The sequence below is a fragment of the Mesoplodon mirus genome, assembly GCF_964341445.2.
Source record: "Mesoplodon mirus genome assembly, chromosome: 9".
NCBI lineage: Eukaryota > Metazoa > Chordata > Mammalia > Artiodactyla > Ziphiidae > Mesoplodon > Mesoplodon mirus.
In genome coordinates, this window is record NC_138985.1 from 110387107 (window position 1) to 110406645 (window position 19539).

General features: G+C 49.7%; 1 protein-coding gene across 14 annotated transcripts in view; it reads right to left on the bottom strand.

Moving 5' to 3' along the window:
• Window positions 1-6235: 6235 nt before the first annotated feature.
• KMT2C (lysine methyltransferase 2C) overlaps window positions 6236-19539 on the bottom strand; it is a 292172-nt gene continuing 278868 nt past the window's right edge. For 12 of the 14 annotated variants that reach the window (XM_082632089.1, XM_082632088.1, XM_082632090.1 and 9 more), the window contains 10 exons: window positions 19318-19457; window positions 18783-18890; window positions 16312-17431; window positions 15208-15344; window positions 14263-14405; window positions 13858-14026; window positions 10348-10464; window positions 9921-9994; window positions 9477-9585; window positions 6236-7603 (listed from right to left, as the gene is read on the bottom strand). In XM_082632089.1, the coding sequence (XP_082488215.1) occupies window positions 7511-7603; window positions 9477-9585; window positions 9921-9994; window positions 10348-10464; window positions 13858-14026; window positions 14263-14405; window positions 15208-15344; window positions 16312-17431; window positions 18783-18890; window positions 19318-19457 (2210 nt within the window). In that variant the 3' untranslated portion in view covers window positions 6236-7510. Of the gene's footprint in view, window positions 7604-9476; window positions 9586-9920; window positions 9995-10347; window positions 10465-13857; window positions 14027-14262; window positions 14406-15207; window positions 15345-16311; window positions 17432-18782; window positions 18891-19317; window positions 19458-19539 lie in introns of those variants that run through there. The other 2 variants (XM_082632093.1, XR_014294958.1) reach the window with 2 other exon arrangements.

A 19539-nucleotide genomic window follows, 5' to 3' on the forward strand; every position in this document is an offset into this window, starting at 1 on the left:
AGACGCTTCACCAAAGATGTAGGAAATGGCTCAGCCTGTGAAAAGGTGTTAAATGTCACAGTTATCAGGGAAATGCAAAGTAAAGCCACAATCAGATACCACTTCACACCCATTAAAATGGCTAAAAGACTGATGTGGGTTCTGAGGAGATGGCAGAGGAGGAGACGGCGGAGAAGCTGCTGCAGCACAGCTTTCGGATGTTCCCCCAGTCGATACCCACGTACAGTTAGAGCAGCTACACGGCCAAACCAAAGACCTGAGGATAATGTTTTCAAACTAACGAGGTGACAAGGTAGCCTCACCGCCTCTAAAATAAAGTGGGTAGGGAAACCAACTAACAGCTGTAAGCCCCGTGTGTGATTGCCACGCACATGACAGCAAGCAAAAGGCAGCAGCAACAGAGCACCTGGTGGATCCGAGCCTCAGAGAGCCCGAAATCGGGAACAGGTGTCAGCTGGAAACACGGTGGTGAGTCTGAGAGCTGCAGCTAAGCCGGGAGCAGTGCAGGGGGCCCACGCGCCCCAGTGCCTCTGAACTCTGAAAACTTCCCGCCAGGGCTTCTCTCCAGGTCAGGGCCCCAGACTGGGGAGAAACTGCTGGGAGGAGAATAAAAATCGTGCAGGAGAGGTCCAGCGGAGAAAAAGGAAAGCTCAAGCCTGGCTGCGGAGGCGGCGGCCAGGCACTCCCGGCAGCCGCTACCACGCTGTTCACGCACGCAACGGAAGACACCTTTGTCGTTCTCATCATCCACGTTATTCCAAGGGTTTTAGATGTCTGCCGGAAATGGGGACAAAGACCAAAGATGCATCGATTATGAATCACAGTAGTGCAGTTTACCCCCCAGTCTTCGAACGTGGATCCCCAGTAGTAAAACCATAGAAGCCAAAAGGCACTGGCACGTTACTGGACCATTCAGTCCTCAGGAACCATCAGTCCGTCATCATATCGTATGAGAATCTCCCAGGGTGAGGCCACTTGGGTTTGCAGGCTTCTGTTCAGTCCAGTCAGGTTCCAAAATCAGGAGTGGTCCCAGCCATATATGGCTTCCCCCTTTGAGGCATCCGGTACAATCTCTCAAGGTGCCAATGAAATATTAGGTTCCCATCACATAACCCTTTATTCATTCCTTTATAAAGCTGCATTCACTGTTAGCCCCAGTTTTGCCAGATGGGGGTGAAGGCACATCCTATCCCTTCAGGCCCTCAGGAATTCTGACATAAAGGGTAAAACAAAAACAAGAAGCGTCGTTAGCAAACATCCCTGTTGACAGCCTTCGTACTCGCAGCCCCGGTCCTATGACCACTGCATCAAGCAGGGGAAAAGGCTGAGGTGACACGGGGAAGACAGAATGACAGCACGCCAGGAGGACAGGCTCCCAGAACCAATCAAAACCGCAACACTCGTTCAGAACAAACCAGAAGACACAAGTCGTGTGAAAGGACAACATAAAGCAGAATTCGAAAGCTCACCAATGACAGAACTCAAGCAAAAATCTGCAATTAGAAGAAATAATTTCAGAAATGAAGAATAAAAGGAACACAGCAGCAGTGAAGAAATATGGTAAATAATGCCTTTAAAGAAAATAGAATTTGATGAGAAGGAAAAAATTTGATCAAAAAGAAATGAGAAAATTACTACATCTGTGGGGTCTAGGCTTGTCCTCCTGGGGTAAACAACTAGCAAAGTAGGAAAAAATACAGAATACGACTCTTTTCAAACATGGGATCACAGGACTGCAGAACAGTATCCAGAGAACAAGGTGAGCCTCACCTCACCCCAGCTTTCCGCCCTGAACTGAGACGGAGAACAGCTCAGGGAGGCCAACAGGGCCAGAATTTGCAGCACAGAATGTAGGGCCGGAGGGAGCACACAGAGAAAGGGTCTCTGTTTTGCGTCTGACCACATCACTGTCCACAGGTCATCGTGACCCCATGAGGCTGAGCCGAGAACATGTTCCAAGGAAAGAACGCGTCCTGGGAAGCTAAGAACTGAACCACTTCCAGAGACCACAGCAGCCAAGACACGGCGCTGAGTAACAAGGGCATCCGTGTGTTCCCCCAAAGGGCCAGGCCTCAGCAGTGAGGCCTAGTTAAGGCTCATCCTAAGAGCAGCTTCAAAAGGAGGGACCAACGCTCAAGCAGCTCAGCTGCTGCCAGAATGAGAACACACCACCACCCAGCCTTCAACGTGAAAGCACAGACTCTGGAATCCAGTAAAAATTACTAGATGTGGAAAAGGCAAGAAAATGCGACCTGTGTCAACAGGAGAAAAAAGAACAATCAGTTAACTAAAGAGACCCAAAAATGAAAGAGATGATAGAATTAGCAGACAACGGTTATTAAAAGTAGCTCTTATAAAAATGTGCTAAAAGTTTTAAAGGAAAACTTGAACATAATGAGGAAGGAAACAGTCAAATCAGAACTGTCAAGGTCATGAAAAGCAAGGCCAACCTGAGACACTGTCACCAGAGGGGACCAAAGACACACGGTGACCGAATGCAGTGTGGTGGCCTGGATGGGGTCCTGGAACAGAAAAAGGACATGACTGAAAACACTGGTGAAATCTGAACAATGTATGTAGTTTACTTAATAGGAAAGCACCACGGTTAATCTCTTCATTTCGACAAAAAGAATGTTCTATAAAACATTAACATTAGGGGAGACGGGACAAGGGGTATTTGGGAACTCTCCATATTATCTTTGCAACTTTTCTGTAAATCTAAAATTACCCCCAAATAAAACATTTATTTAAAAGTCCAGTAAATTGCTCTAATGCAGTTTACTTGAGGTACATACCTGTAGATGTCCATCACAGCATAATTCATGAGGAAAAACTGTAAACTACCTAAACATCTCCTAGTCTTGTTTTTTTTGGTGGTTGTTCCCCCTCCCTCCTTTTGTTTTTAAGGGTAAACATGGACATTTTATACGTATGTGTGTGTCTGTGGGTGAATGTGCTTGAATACACATAAAATATTTCTGGATGGATCTGCAGGAAAACAGTAGCAGTGGTTTCCAGTGGGTGGGGAAATTGGCCGAGAGACATGGCATAGAGACCTAGCTTTTACTATGTGCTTTCTGGTACATTTTGAATTTTCACCACGTGCAAATACTACTTAGAGTAAAGGTCTAAATAATTTTGTAAACGTCCTGTTGCTTAAAAATATTGAAAACCACTGAGCTACACGATCTCTAGGTCTGACATTTAGTGATTCCGTTATTCCAATACAAACATTTTTTATTAAATAAAAATAAGGGTATTTTAATTACAAAACGTCAAATATTTTTACACAGGTATTATAATCTACACCATCAAGAGTAATGTATCACTTTGTTTCAGAAACTGACCATCTCTTCCTCTGTCAGCTGGGTTCCAGGAGCTGGAAGCCCCTCTCTGGAATGGAGGGGCTGCTGGGGGCAGGGTGGGCAGCAAGCACGCTGCACCTGTGCCGGGGGGTCAGCTGAGCCCCAGTGGAAGCTGGGGGGGGCAAGGTGAGGAACCCACACACCTGCTCTTCTTTCTTCTCCTTTGGGCTGAAAGTGCCAGTCCGTGCCCTGTTGAGACTGTCAAGTAAAACTAAAGCTCTATGTGTACATGGCGCTCACGGGCTGGGGCACAAGGGCAGGGAGGGCTTCCTGGGGGAGCGGTCTAGGCGGACCGCACAGAGGCCTGAACACGTGTCTGGGGCAGGGGTTGGCAGGTCGCTTTGTCCTGCAGGTGAAGGGGCCTCGGGCCAGGCTGCGGGGTGAGGCCCCAGAGGACAGCTAGATGGTTGGTGCCTGTCGGTGTCCCCGGGGGCAGGGGGAGAACGGCCACCTCCAGGGTTAGGAAATCTTGGCGGACCAGCTCTGGGCAAGAAGCTAAACACCGAGTCTTGGAAGTGTAGCTTTTCTGGTCACAGGAGAAGCTGCTGTAATGGCGACAGGGCTGCCGACCGTCCCTGGCTTTGGAGCGAAGGAGGCAGATGCTTGGGAAGTTGTCACCGCGTGGAGGAGGGGGAGGTTTGGATGGGGCTGCAGAGGGCAAGCCGGCTGAGGACAGGCCTGGGAGCGCCGCGCGGCCAGCGGCGGGGGTGGGTGGGGGTGGGGGAGCAGAGGGCCAGCGGGCGCCACACCTGCTGGGACTTTCTTGGAGCAAAGCAGGTGACGGTTGTAGCCCAAGAAACAGGGGAGCCACTCTTCCCACCTCAGTGGCTGCGATAAGAACCGGGTTAAAAGAACTTCTGGGGCCAGAAGGAAGTCTTCAAATATGCAAACCCTGACCTGCAGGGAGAGAACGTCAGAAGCCCCATCGGGAGCCTGCCCGGGGGGTCTGGGCCGCAGCGAAGAGCCATGAACCTGACCCTGGAGGCCTCGGCAGCATCGGCGCAGCAAACGCCACACCCTCCTGGAAGACAAGAGACGTAGCCCAGCGAGACCCCCTCGACGCCTCTGGCAGCTCTGGGTGGACATGCCATGGGGACAGGGATCCCAGAGAGCCGGCAGTGGGGGACACGACGACAGTGAGAAGGGGCTCTTCCCCCTTCCTACGAAGGAGACCGTGGGCTCATTCCAGAAGACCACGAAAGTTTCGAGAACCCTGAGGAACCACGGGTGAGGCGTGTGCCGGTCCAGACGTCGTGGCAGGAACAGGACGGGTCCTGCCAGCCCTGAGTCCTCACTGCTCAGGGCGGCCTCTCCTGGTCCCCACCCACCTCCCCCCTGCATCGCCAGCTCAAGAACCACCTGTCTTTGTCTGTGTCCCCATCAGGTTACAAGCTCAGTGATGCAGGGACCCGTGTCACGTTCTGGTCCTTCCAGGCGCTGAGTAGGTGAGTTGAGTGTGTGGTCAAAGAACAAGGGAACGGCGGCAGCTGACAGCTGGGGCCACAGCTGCTCCTGCCCCAGTGTCACCCCAGGGCCCGCTGCAAGGGGTGCCTGGGGTCTGAGGCACCGGCTGGCCCTGCAGAGACAGCCGCCTGTCACTGGGCTTTGGTGCGACAGACGCTTCGCACGCCGCCACTTCCTCCTGCAGACTCACGAGCTCCGCTGCTCCTCGGCCCCAGGCCCACGCCCCTCTCCCTGGGAGGCCGGATCCATCCAGGTCAGCTGAGCTGATAGCCGGAAGCATCTGGCTCGCCCGTCTGAGCCTTGGCGCGGCGATGCCTTGAAGCTTCCTTCCTCGTGTGTCTGACGGTGAGAAATCGAGCGTGAGCTCCAAGGAAAGGCCGCCCCGAGCAAGAGCTTTACAGCCCGGCACAGACGTGACCGTGTCCAGCCCCATCCAGACGGACAACTTCACAGACGGGAGGCGTTTCAGATGGGCATTTAAAAGAAATGGTCAGATGATGGGGGCTTGGAGACCTTCTGTAAAATCACACGGTGCAGAAGCTGTTTTAGGCTCTTCATGAATCACAAGCTGTTGTAGGAAGTTGAATGGGATTCTGAGCAGTTTCAATTCTTAGCAGCCCCCTTAGAACTTAGATCTAAACTCTTCATCTGAAAAGGGAGAGAACCAAGTTGATCACGTCCACACGCCAGTCACTCTGGAAGGTTGGGCCAGGCTGTCGGTGAAGTTCCAGTGCTCATCAGCTTCCAAGCTGTGACCAGAACGCCAACAGAGACTCAGGCAGCATTTTGTAGATGTAAAATATTTTATTTGTAAATGGTGATCTTCTAAATCTGTGTCCACAAATTCCAAAACCCATAACACTCTGTATACTTCAAAAAATTCAATTTTTGCCAACATTAGATACTATTATACAGAACAGAAAACAAAACGAAAACCCGGTAGGACAAATACTGGTAGGATGTCAGAATATTGTACAAGAGAAGAAAAATATTCAAGAAACAAATTTCATACAGCTATTTATCAAGAGAAAAATATATACAATTGATTTATTCTGTAAGATAAAAATACATCATGCCATATACACTACAAGTTCAGACCTGCATCACTGAATATACCAACAGCGTACAGTCCACTTGAATGTGCACAAACTTCAGTTCACACTTAGCCCGTGAAGTGTCAGTACCAGAAGTTTAAGTACAAAATAAAAAGCTAACCTGGTTCAAAACGCTGATTCAGTTTCTACAAGCAAACACAAAACAGTGTGTTTTTTTATTAAAGAAATGTAAACAAACTGTTCATACAGACACAGTTGAAAATTACATCTTCCAAAACCCTACTGCCGGGGTCCTGCAGCTGCAAGCATGGTCACATCTCTCCTTTTTTTTTTTTTTTTTCCTTTTTCAAATTTTTGTGTTAAATAGAAGACTAGAGAGTTAGATTAGAGTTCCTGCTACATGATCCTAGTATGTTTACATGATTCTTTGTGGCTTGAAACAAAGTTCTAATCAAAACTACTTCTGCTGAAGAAAAATTCAGCCTCCATTTGGGGGTATTTTTAAGCCGTTATTCACAGTTATCACAACTTGTAAGCACAAAAAAACCTGACTGAAGAAGTAGGGATGCAACAATATAATATGAAAAATCCGTTTAAATTACCAAAACGGCTATAAAAGTTGTAGTCATAGCGTACACGCTGTTCTGTGAGAAGTAAGGTGTATAAAACAATTAAGTACTAACAGACCGTCGTTTCCAAAAAACCCCAAACACTCTAGGTTGAAATTTTGGTTATTACATAATTATAATGGCATATTTAATAACAAAATTATATTGTAACATCCCTATGAACATTTTATAAGCACCCGAGCTGCTGCAGAGCCTGGTAGCATTTGGTCAATAACTATTTTTATACTGTATTTTTTCTCAAAATATTTACATATTTGTACAAAGTAACAGGGTTTGTTAGTTTTGCAGGTAACAGCAGCAGCTTGGCTTTCTTCTAACTTTTATTTAAAAATAGCTTCATTCACTTATTCAATAATAAATACAAAAAGTTTCTCTTATTTTACAGAAATCAAAAACTACAATAAACTGACTCATGGAATCAAGTATTTAAATGTATTTTAGTGCAAGTTATTATCCCTTAGCTCTATCCCTAAGGAAGTCATTCAGTACATTCCTTGTTCAGTGGTGTCTACTTTATTTAAAAACTTTTAAATTAGAGGGCCTGCCCCTTTTTCAGATAAGGCGGTGGCCAGCACTTTGGACGTCTCCCTTTCGCTGGTGATTTCAGTCTTACATTCACAGGAAGGCCTCTGCCCTGGGGCGGGGCAGGGCGGCCATCGGCTCTTGCCCCAGTAAAAGTTTCTCCTTAGTGAGACTAAAGAAGCATAACGAAACAAAACCCACCCTCAAAAAGAAACAAGAAAGAAAAGAAAAAAAAAAAGTGCTGGACCATTCTGTAATTCTTTAACCTCAGCAACTTCGGGAAAGTTGCTTCGGTCGGCTTTCTCCCGGTGCTCCTCTAACCTAAAGCACGGAGGAAATCAGGACTCCCAGAAGCTAGTTTCCACAAAGTCACAAAACAGAAAACAAAAACATCTTTCCGTCTGCGAAATTCAAATGCTGTGTTGAATCGCTCCTTCCTCGGGACGAGCCGCCCTCTGAGACAGCGGGGGACGCGTCAGTTCATCCACTTCCGGCAGTTCACGGCGCCACAGTGACAGGGGATCTTGTGCTGGTCGTCCTCAAAGTCAAACTTATAGTCATAGCAAAGCTGCCCACAGCAAAGACACAGTGTGAGAAAGGACCCCCTCTGCCTGCTGCGCACAGCCAGCCCACAGACGGACGGAATTAAAGGAAGCCCTGACGCGTTGAGGGGCCGTGGGACTCGGGTGGGGAGGTGGGGGAACCTCAAAAGGAAGTCGCGGAGCTCGCTGGCCGTGCTCTTCCGGGGGATCCCGCGGGGCCCGAGGCAAGCGGGAGGCGCTATTCTGGGGCCAAGCCGGAGGCGGCGAGGGCAGCCGGTGCGTTTCCACACCACGCGCCGCGGTGCCAGGCCCGCTGCCCTGGGTGGGACAAGCCCCCTGCCCCCGCCCCTTTCTTGCCGGATGGGGCAACGAGATGGGCAGAGATGAATCGCTCTGGCCTGCGAACATCCTTCTCCTCCATCTTTCCTCACACACGAGAATATTTAAAAGACGTTGCTCTATTTAGGCGCAACCGCGTTATCGTTAATATCTCAGATCAACCCTGCTGTCAGGGTGGACGGGGTCTGCGTGATTCCCACAGTGTAAGCCTCACCCCGGGACCCCGACCCCTGAGAAACCTGATATGGCCAAGGTCCCTCTGATTCAAATTCTCCGGGACACTATTTGCAAAGACTTCCCTTCGACACCGGAAGGGAACACACGGGTATTTACTGAGTTCTTACAGGGACTCCGTGAGGAATTGTTTCTCCTTGTACGTAAGGTGAAGTACAGGCTGGAGGGCTTACGCAGCCCACGCGGAGGGGCGCGAGCAGGGCGCGCGAGTGCCGAGCCTCCATCTGTCCCCACGCCGTGACACCACCCTGGGGTCCTCACATACTTTCTCTAATTTACTCAAGTTGGTGAGATGTGCAAAATAGGCCTCGGGTCAATTCTTGTTTTTTGTTTTTGTTTTTGCGGTACGCGGGCCTCTCACTGTTGTGGCCTCTCCCGTTGTGGAGCACAGGCTCCGGACGCGCAGGCTCAGCGGCCATGGCTCACGGGCCCAGCCACTCCGCGGCATGTGGGATCCTCCCAGACCAGGGCACGAACCCATGTCCCCTGCATGGGCAGGTGGACCCTCAACCATTGTGCCACCAGGGAAGCCCCCTCGGGTCAATTCTTGATTTAAAAAAAGCACATTCCAAAAAGATGACCAAAACATACAAGTATAATCTCACAGCTCTGTTCACGTAGGGCTGGGGGCTCAAACCCAGAAAAGAGCCTCAGGCGCCTTCCTCCCTGAACAGGGGAGGTTCCCCACGGAACCCGCACCGCACGGAACCCGAGCCGCTTCCCAGGACACCCCGATTCCAGGCACGGAGCACACGGCGAAACGCGAGCTCGTCACGATTGTGACAAAGTCAGGAAACGTAAACAAGGCGATGAAGGCTAATAACAATCCTAACAGGCGACGTGCTGGGCCAAAGTAACCCATGGGGCAAGGGGAAGAACACCTAACGAGGCCGCCACACTGTCTTAAGAATCTGTCGGTAGAAAAGCCTGTAAGGCTGTACCGGCCCTGAGTGTGAGAGGAGCCACGGGGACCCCCAGATTTGCCGCCTACAGCCTCAGGGTGACCTCACGTGAGCCACGAGGCACCAATCCCGTGATATTCTCGGCCATGAGCTTGACGACGGGCGTCATTTTAAAGAGAGGGTCACCGAGCCAAACGGACAGCATGGGGGTCGAGAGGAGCCCGTTCACACGAGCGACGCGGGGACGTGGGATCTGCCGGGCAAAGACCGTCGGACCGAGATGTGCAGGGCGGCCGAGGCTGACCTTCTAGGAGGAGGGCCTTGCTAGCCGCGAAGGACTGCAAACCGCTGAGCAGATTATGTGCACAGAGGAGTCGAGTGCCGCCCGCAGGGAGGGGGCCGCATGGTGCGGCCCCGCGCTTACCTCTTCTCCCTTCTGGATCCTCCGGCTGGAGCTGATGATGATCTTGTGTCCTCGCTCGAAAGTCACCACCTCGGCCACACAGTTAGGTGCACACGAGTGGTTGATGTACCTGCAAGCCGCCGTTTCAGAAACTACTTACTATAAGACTTTGGAAGCTTTAAAAAAAACCTTCCCGCTCATAGGGAAAACTTTTTCTAATTACATTTCTATCTGTCCATTAATAGAATACACACTTTTTTTTTTTTGGCTGCACGCCTTGTGGGATCTTAGTTCCCTGACCAGGGTCTGAACCTGGGGCCCTGGCAGTGACAGTGGGGAGTCTTAACCACTGGACCGCCAGGGAAGGCCCAAACATACAATTTTAAATAAAAATTCTCTCCATGACTGAAAGGCCACAGTGAGCGCACAGACGCATCGCACCTCCCGCTCAGACCCCCGCCTCACCTTGCAGGCCCTCCTGTGAGCGTGGCATCGATCACGTGGTCGTTGTCCATGCGGAACATGTACACGCCTCGGTTCTGAAAGAGAAAGAGGTCAGAACCCCTTCTGCATTCCCGTCCACGTGAGGGGGCAAAGCCGGACGTGTGCCGACACACACCCCCGTCACACTCGCGGGGACAACACGCCAGCCCATCAGGTGACGTCTACAAGCCGTGAACGGAACCAACACGTTGGCAGGTGGCCTGTGAAGCCACATCCAGCCACATCCTCGCAGACAGTAAGACCGACGGGAAAAACGGGAGGAAAATACAAAAATATCCAGACATGGCTCTGTTCGACACTGCACCCCCACCAGCGTGACGGTCAGATCCGGTCAGATCCGGCCCTGCGCCGCGGCTGTCGGATGGCACAGCAGGGGCGCCGCGCTCACCTGGGACTCGTAGAGCTTCTCCTTCCTGTTGGCGACTTCGTTCCGGATGATGGTCCCGATGTACTCGATGACCATGGTGTGCTTCTCGATGTCCCGGGCGGCATACAGGCCCAGCCCCTGCGGAGACGCACGCGCACACACCTCAGAACCACGTGGCTTCCACGGGCAACTGGCCTGCAGCCCCTTTCGCACAAAGGTACCACCCTTGGGTCACGACAGAAGCCACACTGAAGACCCCACCTGAAGTCACCTGACCTTCTCACTGACCACACTCTCACCTGAACCCTGAACACGGGACAATCTTCTCACCTACAACTATGGTATCACTACCTTGTTTTTGTATCTTTTTGACACTAAACTCTTAGGGCATTTTTACAAAGTGATTCTGCTGACTGGCTGAGCGCTTCTTCTAACTGGCTGTCGTATCTTGTGTGTAATATCACTCTCAGACCCCAACAACTCAACAGGCTAGTGGCTTCTGCTATTTATTTTATCCCACCATTTCTAAAAGGACCTGACATAACAATAAGCTTACAGAACAGAAACAGGGCTAACCAAAAGGGATGATCATAATTTGAGTTTCTGCATTCTCAGCCCAAACTGACCAGATCCCCACCAGACACAGCCCTCACCAAGCACCACCTGGGAGCACACAATACAGGGTGTGCTGCTGTTAGAAATTTTGGTATGTGAACTGAATTAACTTCTGGAAAAAACCACTTATGCAATTTATCTGTTCAATTCCAGATGAGACTCAGAGCTGAACAAACTAGAACACACAAGAAGAATCTATATGGAGATGAATACAGTTTGGTATAAGAGACAAGAAGATCAGTGGAAATGAACAGAGAATCCAAACAGACCCAGGCACACGTGCAAACTTAATGTACAGTAGTTTGGAAGTACTAAAATTCAGTTTAAATGGATGGGTTATATACATTATTAGGTTGGCCAACAAGTTCGTTTGGGTTTTTCCACAAATCTTACAGAAAAACCCCAGCGGACTTTTTGGCCAACCCAATACTAAATGGTGCTTCCACAACTGGTTGTTCAATGGAAAAAAAATAAATTTGTCTTAAACATAAAGAATAAAATTCCTGAAAGAAAAAAAATCTAAGAAAGTACATACGCAACCTACCGTCTTAACCAAGAATAGAAGCTACAGAAAATTATACGTTTGACTATATAAAAATTAAAACTCTTATAGGAAAAAGCATACCATACTTTCTGGTAGGTATTTTCCCCTACAAAACATCCTTTGCCTAATAGTACAAGTTCTTATAAAGTGCACAACGGACAAAGGCAGGTCACAGAAGAGCAGAGACCCAAACGGCAAACACGAACAGCTGCGACCGAGGTGACACTGTCGGTCTACGCTTAATAGGCTGGCAAAAATACAAAAGGGTGGTAACACTACCACTGGGAAAATGAGAAAAAGAGTCTCATACACAGCAGGCAGAAGTGGGCAATTATAGCCTTTTTAGAAAACAGGCAACGTCTGCTCAAATGAAAAGTACATGTACTTCTAAGACAGAAATCTCACTTTGGGGCCTATACACCACTGAAGCGAAGTTACCAATACATGGGGATATTTGTACAAGATATTGATGGCAACACTGTTTGTTGTGGGAAACAACGGTAAACAAAATACGGGCTCATCAGTAGCGGAATGGTTTCATTAACTACAGTTCATCAGCACCACGGAACGTCACAGAGCCATTAAAGAGAATGAATCGGAGCTACCTCAGGTGTCCTAGAGGGGTGTAAATATTAGTGAGAAAAGGAAGATGCAGAAAAGCGTAGGCAAGACAATCCCGCTTTTCCATGGCACACAGGTGTGTAGGTAGTGCCAAGAGAGTAGCAGGGAAAAGACACAGGACACGTACTGGGTCGTTGACATGACTACCTGGGAGGTGGGCAGGACGGAGGAAGAAAAAAGGTGACCAAACACCAAAAACTCTCAAAAACGCTTCGGGTTAAAGATGACAGACTGAACGCAGGTAGTTAAGAAACCCTTAACATGACGTAAGGGAGCAAAACCAAGACCGAAGACCAGGAATGGGCAGGGTGGACGAGCTGCCTGGGAACACTTTAAACGCGGGAGGAACTGAGCGGAGGAGGAAGACGCCACTGCACGAGCGCAACCTTTTGAGGCTCCAGTTCTGAGGCAACAGCAAAAAGACCAGAAAGATCCTGCATCCGTGATATGAAAACAAGGTACCAGATAAAAAGATCAAGGGCAGAAAGCGCTGACAGCAGGTGAAGCAGAAGCAGCTCAGGATGAGGCCAAGGAGCCCAGAAACAAGGCCACAGCAGGCGGGGAGACCTGGGACGGAAGAGCCTCCTCTGGCGGCACCAGAACCCCTGCGGGCCCTGCCTCGGGGGCCAGGTTCAGTACGGCTGGGGACCCCGAACCCGCAAACCCCCAGGTGATGCCGGAGCTGACGTCTGGGGTCCACACTGTGAGATCCCGGGTCTCAGGGGTCTAATAGTTGTGTATAGAGAGACACAGAGGTAGGAATCTGCAGAAGAATTAATACAAAAACATTTCTCAGACCGACGGCCACACTGCTTCAGGCTGAAAGGGCTCATCAGTGGGGAAAGCTATAAATAAAAATGACCCTAACCCAGGCCCACTTTGGTAAAAATTCGAAATTTCAAGAATCAAGAGAAGGTCCTAAAAGTTTCTACAGAAAGAAGAACGTCAATGAATACAGACAATGTGCAAATCAGGTTTCTATGTGAAGGGACCGCCCTGGCTTCTGAGGGGACCGGACGGGAGGGGACAGGTAGGCCTGCAGCAGTGCCTGCAGGTGAGACGGGCGGTTAAAACAGGCAGCAGAGCTGGGAGTGGATTTGGGGGAACTCTTCAGGGAGGAAAAAAGGCAGCAGAAACTGATGACGCTTCGGGTCTGGGATAACGAGGCCAGCGCACTCAGTTAGACGACGGTGATGCTGCTCAGTGATATGAAGAGCCTGGAGGGTGATCAGCCTTCGAGACAGAGGACGCTGGCAGTGTGAGAGCTTGTGGCTCCATCCTGGGCCTCCAAGGGGAGATGCCGCATAGACATTTGTTTCTTCAGGAAGCGTGGCCACAGGTGAAAAGTTACATGCTTAGCCACGAGATGGCTTTACCTGTAAGGTGTTCCACCATCTATCCAGCAGAAACTACACGATGATTTCATGAAGAGAAGGCTTCTGAAACTGGGCACCTTTTGAAACTATTTTCGTTTGTATTTTTCAAAAGTGCCTTGAAAGAGCCCTAGTGAGCGCCGTGGATCCCGCGTGCGGAAGATACTGCGCTCCCCGCGCCCCGTGAGCCCTCATCAAGCCGTCCTTCCACGCGGGGGAGTAAAAAGCATCCACCCTCCAAGACCGCGGACGGAGCGGCCGGCGCCCCGGGCTGACGGGGTTTCTCTCTCTGCAGCCCACGGTCTCCTGTCTCATGGGCCGGACGCCAGCCCCCTTCCAGCCCACCTCCCCTCCTCCCAGAAGCCAAGCCCCACTCACCTGAATCCGAGACCGGGCCAGGTACACGTTGGACTTCCACTCGGTTTTCATCTTGCGGTACTGTGACGACTTGGAGTGGACGAACTGCTTGCTGTAAGGTGCGCTCAGCTCCCCAGTGACCGTGCTCTGGAACGACTTGGAGGCACTGGTGCTGTTCAGGGTGTGAGGCCTGTGGGCGACGGCGTGCCGACGGGGACACAAAGGGAGAGCGGAGACACCTCTGAGGGGCCCGGCTGGTTCAAGTTCTCACTGACAGCACACACAGGGAGAGCCGCCTAGCTGGTGCGGCCGCACAGACACAGCCAGAGGCGGCAGGCTTTGTAAGCAGCAGACAGGTCAGGCACAGAAACCCCCTAAGAGGCCTGGAAACCCTGGGCGGTGCTATGTGAAGTCAAAACAAAATACCTTAACACAAACCTCTTGACATGGGCACTCATTTTAGGTTCAGAACGGGCACAACCTGTGGGGTTGACGGCCAGGGGCAGCTCCATGAGGGGGTTCCGGCCGTATCGGAAGGTGTAGTTTTCACACGCCTCAACCCCAGGGAGCTGGAGAGAAGCAAAATAAACGAAAAATTAACTCACCTGATCAAGACTACAGGCAATCTTGAGCCAGCCAAAGGATGGCCCAACTTGAATTCCATGAAAATAACTTATCAACGTTTTCAAAATGTTGGTCACAAGAGGCTCTTTCAAGCCATGTTAGCAGAAGCAGCCTGCGCTCAGAACCTGACTGCATGTGATGCGTTTACCACCCTCGGGGGCCTGGGAGTGCAGCTGGTCACTTAAGGTTAACTCCTAAGACCATTCGTGTTCAAGGTCTTTTCTAGAGTATGTTTCTTGTGGACACTGTCCTCTGGAGACATGACAGATGCGTATCATTTAGGCAGGGCTCCACCAAAGGAAGCAACTGGGTACAGTACTCAGTGGCTTTCGGGGTGTCCACTGCTTCTCTGAAGAAAACCCATCGGTGACTTTTGTCTTGAAAACAATACCTTATAATCATGCAGTTTTCCAAAAGCGCTGTGTGTAGACTCACTGGCACACGTGCTTGTAACAAGCAGGCGTCAGACAGTAAGGGCTCCTGAAATCCAGCTGCGCTCTGGTGACCAACCCTGGGCCCCGGGCGGGAAAGTGGCCGTTAGCGCCGGTGCTGAGCCCGGTGAGCTGCCTCAGCGAGTGAGCACGGAGACGCCCACGACTCACCGATGCCTCGTTTTCTTTCAGAGCGACAGGAGTTCACCCCCGACAAAACCACTACCGTGAAGTGTTGTGAGAGTGACAGCCCCATGTTAAGTAAGGTGCGTCGTGCGACAGGGGGTGGCTCTCCGGCCTCGGCCCCGGCACTCACTGATTCCGCGATCCGCGCCACCGCAGAGACGGTCAAACCGAAGAGATCCTCCCCTTTTAAGTAGGCTGGGAAGAGCTGCAGCATTTCCGACTCTTTTCTCACACATGCCACAGGCTCCAAAATCTTATCCCAAACACCTACGTATGGATAAAAAGATATTTTTTTAATGACAAACTTGATCTTAGCTAAATAGAGAGGAAAACAGGATACAGTATAAAAACAAGGACGAAACGAAGACCAACCACTCATGAAGACTTACCAGATCCAAGTAAAGCCCATGGGCAGGGATCTAACAAGCCTGGTATATTTTTATTACCTGCTTATCGGACGGCAGTAGTTTTTAAAACTTTATGAAGTTTGGGGGAAAAGAATATGTTACATTAAGGAAATTCAACAGCAGAAGTGGAAAAGAAAGTTAAATATAACTGAAATTCATACAAGTAGTTAGCTCACTTTCATGCTGGCCAAGCAGCATATTAGATTTTCAAATGATTAATCCAGTTAAGTAGTATCTGTAGATATATCCTCTTCTCTCGGAGTTAAATTAAAATATGAAATTGATATTTTCATTGGAATTATCTTTAGAGCATTTTCATACTTTTAAAAAAAAACTGCTAAACTTGAAAAAAAAAAAAAGCAGTTCTGCAGCACTTTCTACATCAATAAAAATGACAATCTGGGCTTAACCCTAGAGGCTGAAATTAAGTCTCATTTCTGGCTCTAAATCTGTTTAATATCTGATGCTCCTGAGACAAGACAATATGGCTTTAAATACGGTTCCCACCTTCTAGGTGACATTAACAAGAGGGTCCCCCATGTAAGTGACAGGCAACCTTTATCTGCAAATCATTCTCCTATTTATTTTATAAACTCTGTTGGAATATATATTCTGATTTAGAGTAATTCTAGCAACTGTTTACAAAAAGACAGCAAGGTATGAAAATACAAAGAAGTTAAGACTTGCATTTGTAAATGAAGAATCCACACCTGTTATGATAAAATATGAAACAGACGTGAGAAAAACCATGAAAATACTGACACAAAACATTCATTAGCCTAACGCTGGAGTGACTGGCTCGGCAGAGCCTACAGACGGGGCCTCACCTTTGGGTGAGGTGTCACTTAAGACGAGATCTTCGTGGCCTTGCTCCACGATTCTGATGACGAACATGGGGCGCCCGTCCTTCTCCTCGATGGAGCACAGGTAACGACAGCGGCGGTTGGCGTAGCGCGTGCTCCAGTACAGCCGGCTGGCTTCGTAGCCCACGGGGAAGAGCGCTTTGGGAGAGTGGAACGCTTGCATCTGCTGTGGAAGCAGCTGGCCGATCGTGTGGAAGATGAGGCTTCCCACACGGAAGGTGTGGTCACGCTCTCCCCGCTGCACGATGCTGGCGATCTGTCGTACCTCATCACGCTGCACGTAGACCCTCCTGAAGACGGCAAAGTAACTTAATTCCTGCTCGTGAATTCCCTTTGGTTTGTGCATGGGACAAAGCATAGTTTTATCTTTAAAAAACATGCATTGTGCTTTAATGGCGCAAGTAAAGTGATAAATGTTGGTGCATCGAAATCTGTGACACCCGCTGGTGGCCCCCATCTTATGGCAGAAGACACATTTCATCTGCAGGCCTCTCCTCAGGGCTAGCTCCACATTTATTAAGGCACCAGCCTGGGTCTCGTACACCTCCGTGGACCACAGGGCACAGTTCAAGTGGACCCACAGGTCCAAGTCGAGGTTGAGCAGCCTCGCTGGTCCATCTGTCAACCCGTCACCTTCTTCGTGACAGAAGCAACACTTCCGATAGTCTTTGGGCACAGGATCGGGTTTCAGGGAAGTGCCCAGTTTCTTCAGAAATTCATCAATTTCATCTTCACAGGGGGGTTTGAAGGTCCCCTTGGGGATCACGATGTGGATGCTCCACTTCTTCCACTTCATCCCTCTCCACTTTTTAGTGATCGGCCTACAGTCTTCAAACCCACCAGGGACAGTTCTTAGCCGAGGCTTTAACTTGACCGTTACCTTAAGCTCATCTGGCTTTGCCTCCACTTTGGCTGCTTCAAAAGCAGGAGGGAAAGTGATGGGCGGTGACGCTGGGGGCGAAGCTTTTTCCTGGAGCTGCGGCAGACAGTGCACATCTAAAGTGGAGATGTTGTTACTGTACTGATGAAATGCTCTGGAAGGCGTCTCTTTTATAGGCGAGTGTGGCAATGAAGGAACGGATTCCTGCACACAAAAAAACAAACACGAGGAAGAGTAATTCCAAAGCCCCCAAGGCAATTCTTGCTACAACAAGAAGCCAAGCAGTAGGGTTCCAACAGCAGAGTGTTTGGCTCTGGGTCTATAAGTAAGAGGTGAGGACTGGCGCACAGCGGAGGTCGATGCTGCGTGCCCACGGTGCCTGCGTCTCGACAGAGAGAGAGCGTGTTCTCTGCAAAGCCCTAACTCTGGAGAGGGTTCTGCTCTTAAAACTTTTCATGTCACAGGAGCTAACTTAATTTACAAGACGGAGAAGCTTTTTGTTAAACCAAATAAGAACTCTGGATCATAATTTTCTATGAGCGCGTCCCACCCACTGAAATTCCTGTTTGTTAATCTTAGGCTTAATTGATTGGCATAAGTGTGAAAGATGGGGAAGCAGTCCCCTGTCAACAAACAAATCATATGTAACTTTTCTCAGAGGCCGCCCGGTTCCATCCAACTGCTAAAAGGGCTGAGCTGAGACAGAAGTTCCATTAGTTGCTTTTTAGATACAAAGTGTCGTCATAACAAAAGCAACAGCAAACCCACCTTCTCATGCACCCCACCCTACACAGCTCTGAAAAAAGACGCGCCTCACAGAAAATCCAGAAGAGGCAGACACTGCCCACGAACTCAAGAAATTATGTGGTGGGAAAAACAATTCCTTCTCTCATCCAGGCTGATGTATTTTAAAGTATAAATTTATTTGGCAAGTAGCTTGAATTTTATTACACTGGGCACTACTGCCTTTAAAAAAAATAAGAGTCTCCAGAACATTCTTCTGAGAAAGACGCAAGAGCCATGACGTGGAGGGAGGAGAGGCTATCACAGCGGGGGAGAAACTTCCTTCAGCGCCAGCGGTTAAAACGTATCGTCCGCATCAGCTACACACTCAAAGATACACTTAAATCACACAAGAAATAAATAGACCTTTTCCAACCTGGTACAAGACAGATACTTTTCCCCCAAAATACATGAATAGACCTGAATTGTGGTTGTGAACAGGTTTTCCCAGTGGGACAAGATCACTAAAGCAATACTTTATAGTTGTGATTAAATTAAGATATTTGTAATTAAATAAGTAAAATTACAGATTTTAATAGTAGTGTTTTATTCACTTCTGAACTTTTAAGACATAGTTCAAATCTGCCCACTCTTGCTGAATAAGCTCAAGTTACTTAGTTCGCAGCAACAGCCTGGACCAAGCACTCCTTCCAACCCGGGGAGCATCTGCTCAGACTCCCCGGGGGGGGCTCTGGGTGGGGGGAGTGGACACACTCCCAAAACACAGGCGCCACTCAACGCAGACTGCCGACTGAAACTGTCCCCATCTTACCTTGCTTTCTGAGGTTTTTGCTTGTGCAGCTGATGAGTAGAGAATAAAGCAGTTATTACTACAGAAGACAACGTCCTTCTCCGCTCTGCTGGAACTGTCTCGGGAACCCTGAAAAGCAGAGAGAAAGGTGTGGGGAGCTCGACAAGTCGGGATCTAATAAGGACAAGATGTGCACGGGGCTGGGTCTGATCTGTTCAAAGTGGAAGCAGCAACCCTAAAAGGAGTAAAAAGGTAACTACGGGCCAGTACTTAGCACAGAATAATTCAGCCACAGAGAAACTACGTTTGCAGAAATACACTGTACTTTCCATATTTCACCGTCTAAAGATACACGCTCTCATCGGACCCCCTGAACAGGCTGCTGTAGCTACTTGGGTTTTAAGCTCAAGCACATGAAACATAGGCCGATGGCGACCTCTGGGGGAGGCGTCTGTGGAGCCCCAGAAGCGACTCCTCCAGACGCAGGAGCGGGCGCTGCCCAGGCACGGCGGGGGCGGGCGGGGACCCGGGGGTCAGGGGAGGGACGTGCGAGTACCTTGCTCACAAAGGCCGGGTCTCTGGCCGGCTTCCTCACGCCGTGGCCCAGAACGACGACGCGACAGTGGCAGCACCACTGGGGCCTGAGCGCCGCACTGTCTGTGACACCGTGACCAGTGCCCGCGCACCCAGACAGGCCTAGAGACAGAAGGCGTTCGTTAGCGACTGAAGTCGACCAAGAACAACGGGGCTCCAGGGAGCAGGAGCTGCCTGCCGTGCG